General features: G+C 40.4%; 1 protein-coding gene across 1 annotated transcript; it reads left to right on the top strand.

Moving 5' to 3' along the window:
- The first annotated feature begins 1,926 nt into the window (after nt 1-1,926).
- On the top strand, nt 1,927-8,422 carry LOC106563176 (T-cell leukemia homeobox protein 3). The gene is made up of 3 exons (XM_014128481.3): nt 1,927-2,496; nt 5,064-5,301; nt 8,120-8,422. The coding sequence occupies exons 1-3, from the start codon at nt 2,055-2,057 to the stop codon at nt 8,331-8,333; spliced, it is 894 nt and encodes a 297-aa protein (XP_013983956.1). The 5' UTR covers nt 1,927-2,054; the 3' UTR covers nt 8,334-8,422.
- Nucleotides 8,423-8,804: the final 382 nt, after the last annotated feature.

Below are 8,804 nucleotides of genomic sequence, written 5' to 3'. Positions count from 1 at the left end.
AGCAAGACCCTTAACCCTAAATGCTCCTGTAAATTGCTATACATAATACATTAAACTAAAATTGGAGGTTTAACGCAATATGCATTGGAAACAATAAATGGAAATTCTAAAAATATGCACATAAAGCGAGGGTCGGGAGGGCTCTGGACTGCCCATGAAGGGTTATCCATGTGAACCACTAAGCGCCACGGGTTGACATCAGCACTTACTAATAGTCTTTAAAATATCAACTACTTCAAAGTAAACTGATTTTTCCTCGGCCAGCTCCAATGCTCTGAAGCTAATCAAACGCCGCGTCCAGGCCCAAGGAGCATAATCGCTTTTACTCGGCAGATTACAAGGAGCCACTTAGATCCTATGTCAGCAGGTCCGGTGTCCTGTGCTCCCCATTCAGTTGGCGCGTGGAGTGGAAATAAAGTGTCCCACTGCCACTCTTGACCAGCCGCACAAAGTAAAGCCACGAAATCTTAAAAAACTAAACAAACATGAGCTTCGTTTAAAATGAATTCGCATAACGAACGAATCATTAGGATAAATGGCAATATTTTTCTATGAATCAAATAGACCAAACACCAGGCCTAATTCTAGCATATAGCCTAACCTAAAACATTGGCATAATAAACGGTTGCGATGCATGTGATGTTTAATAGTCTAGTTATTTTCAAACTAAAAGAAACCATGGCTTTTACGCACAAAGCCATAGTCTACGTGCCCATCAATTTGTACATATCAGGGATAATACAAGTTATAGGCTATCATGCGTACACTGCCCAAATTCGACTTGCGAGCTCAAAGTTCAAATTCGCTGTTGATATATGAGTCTGATCGAATCTGTCATTTATTTTTATTTTTTTCGCCTTTATTTAACCAGGTAGGCTAGTTGAGAACAAGTTCTCATTTGCAACTGCGACCTGGCCAAGATAAAGCATAGCCCCTGAACAAGACAGTTAACCCACTGTTCCTCGATAGACCGTCATTGTAAATAATGATTTGTTCTTAACTGACTTGCCTAGTTAAATAAATAAAAAATAATCAAGATAACCGCTTCCCCAGTGAAAAGCCATTGCACAAGGTCTGTAAATAAGTTAATTTAGCCTATGTTGCGTCCAATCCACGACTAGTGGCGAGTGATAATAAATTCTACATAAGCCTGCATTCTTATTTTGCTTGCATTGACCATCGGAATTGAACATCGTCGCCATGCCACCACCACCAATGGTGTGTGCGACGATGCCAATATGATGCCTCCTTTATAGGTTTGCTGGCATGAAAGCGTTTTGTTAGTGTCATTTTGTGTAGGCTTCCACTTAATTGTAATTAATAGTCCTACATTATTTTCGATCCAAACCGAATGCATAACGTTTGTAAAATAAACCCATAGCCTATCAAAACACAAAATAGGCTATGAACTTTTAAAGTAGAAACTCAAATGATACAAATCAGAATTTGGATAAACCACTAATGTAGAACTAGTCTAATTAGGAATGCACGCATATTCATTATGCAGTGTCATTAAATCTCCTTTTATAAACCGTGTTTATGATACACTATAACAACGCATCATTGATCGTCGACTATACAGACAATAAAGATATTAATGAATCCGCCACAATGTGCCTTTTTTTAAGAAATTATGTCACTTTGGAATATTCCCTTAGATCGCATTAAATTGGTTGAAGTTAATACTTCAACCAATGATGTGGCGGAAAAGCTCCTCCAACCAATAGGAAGAGGGAAAGAGGAAACATTATTGCGGCGGGGGTGTGGGCAGAGGAGAATTGTCCCAAGCAACGATTGCCCTGCACAGCAAAATCGACGTCTAAAACGTCATCAAATTTCAGATGGACGGATCCTTTAGAGCCGCGAAGGATGGTGGAAAACTCGCTGCCATAGAAGGCCATAGAAAGCATAATCCAAAACGAGCTTTAAAAGGGAAAGATTTAGATACTTAACCCAACATAAGCAATTTTTACTTGTACACGTCGTTCCTTTTGCATCATCGGCTCTGACCGAGAGGACTGCATAAAGGGGCTGGAAAGGTTCTGGGAGCGAGAATGGAGCGGGCGCCAAGCACAAGCCCCAGCGGCGTAAGTCAGCCCTCACAACCTGCCCAGCATGAACCTATTAGTTTTGGCATTGACCAGATTCTCAGTTGTACTGACCAGGAAGGATCACAGAACACAACCCGGAGTGGTTCGGATACTGGCAACTCCACAAGTGGAGGAGGTTACCACCTCGATAGTCCAACTGGAGCCAGTGCAGCGCCCTTTACTTCGCGTTCCGGTTCTTTTCATGGCCTTGCATCACCATACGAGGAACCAAGTGCATACGGAGTGAACTTGACTTTCACCCCAGGAGGGGTGATACGCGTCCCGGCGCACAGGCCGCTGGCCGCCGCAGTGCCTCCTTCTTTAGCCAGCGCGGTACCAGGGCTAGGGAGCATCAGCTTCCCCTGGATGGAGAGCAGCCAAAGATTCGCAAAGGAAAGATTCGCAGGTAAACTATCTCCATTCAAAGTGTGTTTTACTCCAGGAGTAGCTAGGCTTAATGTCTGGGAAACCGGCCATAAAAGCACATTGGCTAGTTGGGATGTAGGTCAGTAGGTCGGCCTATTCACCAGGATGTGGTAATTTCCATTTTAAATCGGTAAATTCAGGGTTTTCGTATGCTAGCCTATTATTTTTCAAAGATGAATTTTCATTTCACTCATGGAGTTGAAACGGAATGGAACTGGTCCACAAATAAAGTATACTGGACTAGTCTAATCAGTTCACCAGATGAACTTGCATTTTAGTCTAATTCTGAAATCTCTATTTTGAGGGAAAATGTGTAGGCCTGGGCTGCATGTTGACAGAAATAAAATCAACAATAACATAGCATAAAAACAAATATTTGATGAAAACAGATACAAATAATTAAACATTTAATTATTCATCATATTATGTAATATTTGAAAGTAAGGTTTAACTCAAAGGATAAAGCCTCCACCTACATGTATATATTACCTCAATTACCTCGACTAACCGGCACATTGACTCTGTACCGGTACCCCCTGTATGTAGCCTCACTATTGTTATTTTACTGCTACTCTTTAATTATTTGTTATTTTTATTTAGTATTTTTTACTTATCTATTTTTCAATTAACCCTTATATTTCTTAAAACTGCATTGTTGGTTAAGGGCTTGTAAGTAAGCATTTCAATGTTATATTCGGCGCATGTGACGAATACAATTTAATTTTATTTGACATAAAACAATAAAAAATACTTTTAAATCTGGAGTAGGCCTGTAGAAATACTCGCTGAATTAGGGCTGTTCTCAATGCGGTACATTTGGCACAAGTTACAATACTTGCAATTTGCACCATTAGAACTATGCCAATTAATGGCCTGACACAACTTTTTGACAGGTTTACCACACAATGTAACAAGCAAATATCAACTGATCACAAATATCAAATTGCAAACAGTGTAATTCTAATAAACAAACACAAATTGTAGACTCGCATTGAACAATAATTATTTAGCTTTTTATCAAATTTGGAATAATATTTTGATTGATTAAATCGATAGGAGGGGTGCGCTCTTATCGAAATTGCTACGATACATTGCACAAGTGTTTCAGACATCTTTATATTGGCTATTAGCTACAACACTTGTCTCCCGCAACTAAACCTAATTGTATTCAGTTACTACTGAAGGAACACTTTTGTTTGTGTGTGTGTCTCTGTGTGTGTCTCTGTGCGTGCGTGCGTGCGTGTATTTGTATTTATTAAGGATCACCATTAGCTCCAGCAGCTACTCTTCCTGGGGTCCAGCAACATTAAGGCAGTTATTTACAATTTAAAATATTACATGACATTACATTTAATAACACTTTTCATAACACATTAAGCGTGTTCCCTCAGGCCACTACTCTACTATCACATATCTACAACACAACATCTATGTGTAGGCGTGTGTAGAGTGCGTGTGTTAGCGTGTGTATGTGTATGCGACAGTCTATGCCTGTGTGTGTGTGTGTTTCTTCACAGTCCCCGTTATTAGTGTGCGTGTTTTGCTAAACGGGAAATATTACAATTATAAGTGTATTATTATTATATAATGAGGTATAGCCTAACACAATGTGCATTTATTAATAAATTCATGAATTAGCTTTTTGTATTTCTGTCTATATTTATTTAAACTAAATGTTTACATGGAACATCTAGAGTAACTGAGAGTAGATGATTCTTATTAAGTTACAACTACTTATTATTTTCAACAGAAATTAACTCTAAAACACATAATTGGCCAATATGGTAGACTACTGTTTGCCTTATCCGTTATTTTATTATCAAGTTGTAATAAAATAATCGGGACACTCCAAAAAATAAAAAGAGGAGAACCTCTCATCTGAAACGTAAATGTTTCCCATTCTGTGTTCCAGTGGGTGGCCTGTAATATTTTTCAGCACCTTTGTTTACTTCTGGGGGGAACTATGACGATGTAAAGTGTCATTAACACTCACCTCTTTTCATCGACATCCTCAGCATAATTAACTGTCAACGTATAGACCTATACATATTCGGAATATTACACCACTATTACAGCAATCTGTCTGCTACTATAAACTACTATAAAACCCCATTGTATGAGGAAATAAAATATCTGGATTTTGACTTGTATTTAACTAACCATGGACTTAGACAGAAGTTATCATTTTGTTTGAAGAAAAAATAGATAATACTTAAAAAATATGTTGAACATTGATTTTGTTTGGATTAGAATTAGAATAACATTATCCAATGGGAAGAAATAGGCCTCTAAAGACCCATAAAACACTCAAACATTCTAGCTCTATGACAGAGAGGAGGGGGGTATATTAGGGGGTATATTAGTAGGTCAAACCAATGAGCGTGTGAATTTATTTACATTTTAGATCACATGTAGAGATTGCAATGCGGAATGTAATGTCCTTCAACAAACTGAACACAACACAAGATCCTGTTAACCTGTGCATGACCTGCTCTCTTTGTTTGTGCAATGTCCCTTCCTCACACACGCACACCTACACACACATAGCTGCACTGACGCCATTCACAGTGGCCCGGCGAATTGGTCACCCCTACCAGAACCGCACCCCTCCGAAGAGGAAGAAGCCGCGGACGTCCTTCTCCCGGGTGCAGATCTGTGAGCTGGAGAAACGCTTCCACAGACAGAAGTACCTAGCCAGCGCTGAGCGGGCTGCTCTCGCCAAGACCCTCAAGATGACCGACGCTCAGGTCAAGACCTGGTTCCAGAACCGCAGGACCAAGTGGAGGTGAGACACTGAGCTGGAGAAGGGGAGGGGAGGAAGAGAGATGAGGATGAGTTGTTTTCTGAGTGGTTTCTCTGGAGAAAGAGGAGGATCTAGTCTGGGTTTACTCTCTATCAGTGGCTAACACAGCAGCACATCATCAGTTACCACTTTCTAATGTCACTTTCCAAATTTGAGAATTATAGTTTGAATAAAACTGCAATATCACCAGTAGAGGTGTGCTAAGGCCCTAGATAACTGTTTATCAACGCTAATGGGCACCCAATAATTCATGTGCACTCAACCTAACAGGAATATTCACACCCTTTATGTCACTGACAGCTCAGCCTCACCAGCCCAACCTGTCTTTACCTTCCATAACCATCTACAGTCAGAACAGAAGTCTGGGGACAGTCCATGGATTGTACTTTTCCGAACACCTTTCATTCAGCTCTATAGAGTGTCATTAATGTTGGACTAAGTGTTTGGATCAAAGAGTTTGTGGTATATGGAAAATATCTCTTGACAGTGTTGGCGGTAAAACATTCAGATTTAATAGCTTATCAAATATGAACTGGATCACTTGCACACGCACACTGCAGGGCAGGCTACACAATAACATGTAATGTAGGCAACACAATAACATGTGATGTTATATCTGGGAAAGAGTATTTTTGGAACAAATGCAATAAACCAGAATACAATAAACAATGTTAAGAGAGTTAGTTTGATAGGGCTAGGTTTATGAGTATCGCCAACTATTGTTATGGCTCTAGTTTCGTCTGTTTGATTTGTTGAGTAAGTAAGATGTACTGCAGTAGGCCAACCAATTGACTCATGCCAAAACACGTTTTGCCTATAGTCTATCTTATGTTGAGCTAGGACTCATCTATGTATGTTATGTGGCAGGAAAATTTATGTGAACCCTTTGGAATTGCCTGGATTTCTGCATAAATTGATCATCAAATTTGATCTGATCTTCGTCTAAGTCACAACAATAGACAAACACAGTGTGCTTAAACTAATAACACACACATTATTGTATTTTTCTTGTCTATATTGAATATATAATTTAAACATTCACAGTGTAGGTTGGAAAAAGTATGTGAACCCCTAGGCTAATGACTTCTCCAAAAGCTAATTGGAGTCAGGAGTCAGCTAACCAGGAGTTCAATCAATGAGACATGATTGGAGATGTTGGTTAGAGCTGCCCTGCTCTATAAAAAACACTCACAAAATTTGAGTTTGCTATTCAGAAGAAGCATTGCCTGATGTGAACCATGCCTCGAACAAAAGACATCTCAGAAGACCTAAAATTAAGAATTGTAGACTTCCATAAAGCTGGAAAGGGTTACAAAAATATCTCTAAAAGCCTTGATGTTCATCAGTCCACACAGTAAGACAAATTGTCTATAAATGGAGAAAGTTCAGCACTGTTGCTACTCTCCCTAGAAGTGGCCGTTCTGCAAAGATGACTGCAAGAGCACAGCGCAGAATGCTCCATGAGGTTAAGAAGAATCCTAGAGTGTCAGCTAAAGACTTACAGAAATCTCTGGTTACATGCTAACATCTCTGTTGACGAGTCTACGATGCGTAAAACAAGAATGGTGTTCATGGGAGGACATACAAAATACGCCTTCTGGAGTGGCCCAGTCAGAGTCCTGACCTCAACCCGATTGAAATGCTGTGGCATGACCTCAAGAAAGCAGTTCACACCAGACATCCCAAGAATATTGCTGAACTGAAACAGTTTAGTAAAGTTGAATGGTCCAAAATTCCTCCTGACTGTTGTGCAGGTCTGATCCGCAACTACAGAAAACATTTGGTTGAGGTTTTTACTGCCAAAGGAGGGTCAACCTGTTATTAAATCCAAGGGTTCACATACTTTTTCCACCCTGCACTGTGAATGTTTACACGGTGTGTTCAATAAAGACATGAAAACGTATAATTGTCTGTGTGTTATTAGTTTAAGCAGACTGTGTTGGTCTATTGTTGTGACCTAGATGAAGATCAGACAAATGTTATGACCAATTTATGCAGAAATCCAGGTATTTCCAAAGGGTTCACATATTTTTTCTTGCCACTGTATCTGCATTATTATTTCTATTCGACAAAGAAAACCACAGGTTATATAGCCAACAAGTGTAACTAGCCTATTTTATGGTAATATCATTATGAAACGTAGTTTAACATATCCTAACCTAGCATTTACGTTGTAGGCGTATTATGAAACAATTTGCCGCTAGATTTATTGTACTGAAATACACCAACCTTTCTTATATTTTCGGAAACAAGTGATTATTAATGCAATGATACTGTAGCCTAGTCCAGCTACTTTACCGACACCAGGTCGCTGTTGGAACGTGTCAAAGGTCAAACAACAAATTATAAATTAGGCCTACCAATTTGATGTTTGCAAATTTACCTAAAAATAAGGATAACACCAATATGTTACCTTTTTGATAGTGCTTTCTACAAAGTATAAAATATTCACTGAAAAGTTCTGTTACAAATATTATCTGCAAGATTGTCTGCAAGAGTGGCTCCATCTTGAGTGCAATCATGTGCAATCAGGTTTTGTTTGGCAACATTGGTTAGTGTCCTCTCTGGTTTCTCCCATGTGTCATTATGGCTCATGCCAGTGTGGTGTCTCTCCTGCTGTACTGTACCAACCATATGATAGCTGCTGACAGGTGGTTGTCATCAGTGTCCCTGTTCTGATGTCTCTGGGAGCCTCACATTTTCTCTCTGTATAGCCAAGTCCTCTAACAGTGAATCTTAATAAGTGTCCATTCTGCGTCTGTCCCTGTCCTCTCCCTACCCGCCCTGTCTTCGTTGCCAGGCGACAGACGGCCGAGGAGAGGGAAGCGGAGCGTCAGCAGGCCAATCGGCTGATTATCCAGCTGCAGCATGATGCCTTTCAGAAGTCCCTGAGCGACTCAGTTCCATCCGATCCACTCTGCATCCACAACTCCTCCCTGTTCGCACTGCAGAACCTGCAGCCGTGGGCTTCTGAGGAAGCAGCAAAGATGGGCCGTGTCACTGCTCTAGTGTGACAGGGACAGGGTGGGGCCCTCTGGACATTACACACTGACTTGCCCAAAAGCTTACTGACTGATATCTAAGAAACTGCACCAAGGTGACTGACCGGTGAGCAAAGTGAATTGAGTGATTTATTATTGTCCTTCCAGAACATAGCCAAAGTGAGTCTGAAGATGAAACAAAAACTCTGTAGTTTCCTACCCTGATATGATCTGGCCATGCAGAACGTACACTGCATGGGCCCTTGTGTCAGATAAGACATGGGTGGTAGCTAATGACCTGTGGCGATGTATGTGACACACATCACTGAGCCAGCCCCATAATTCCAAATGGACATATTGACTGACTGACGCAGCACAGATTGGAACATTTCTTCCTCCCACGTCCCATCTGTTCATTCACCACTAGTTACACTACCAGCTCTGTGCCCTTGCATCTAAAAGCTGATCAGTCTGCAAAGGAGAAAATTGATGGGAAATGGAGAG

This window comes from Salmo salar, chromosome 11 (assembly GCF_965601325.2).
Source record: "Salmo salar chromosome 11, fSalSal1, whole genome shotgun sequence".
NCBI lineage: Eukaryota > Metazoa > Chordata > Actinopteri > Salmoniformes > Salmonidae > Salmo > Salmo salar.
The sequence above is the reverse complement of the archived record's forward strand: the minus strand, read 5'-3'. Positions and strand labels throughout refer to the sequence as shown.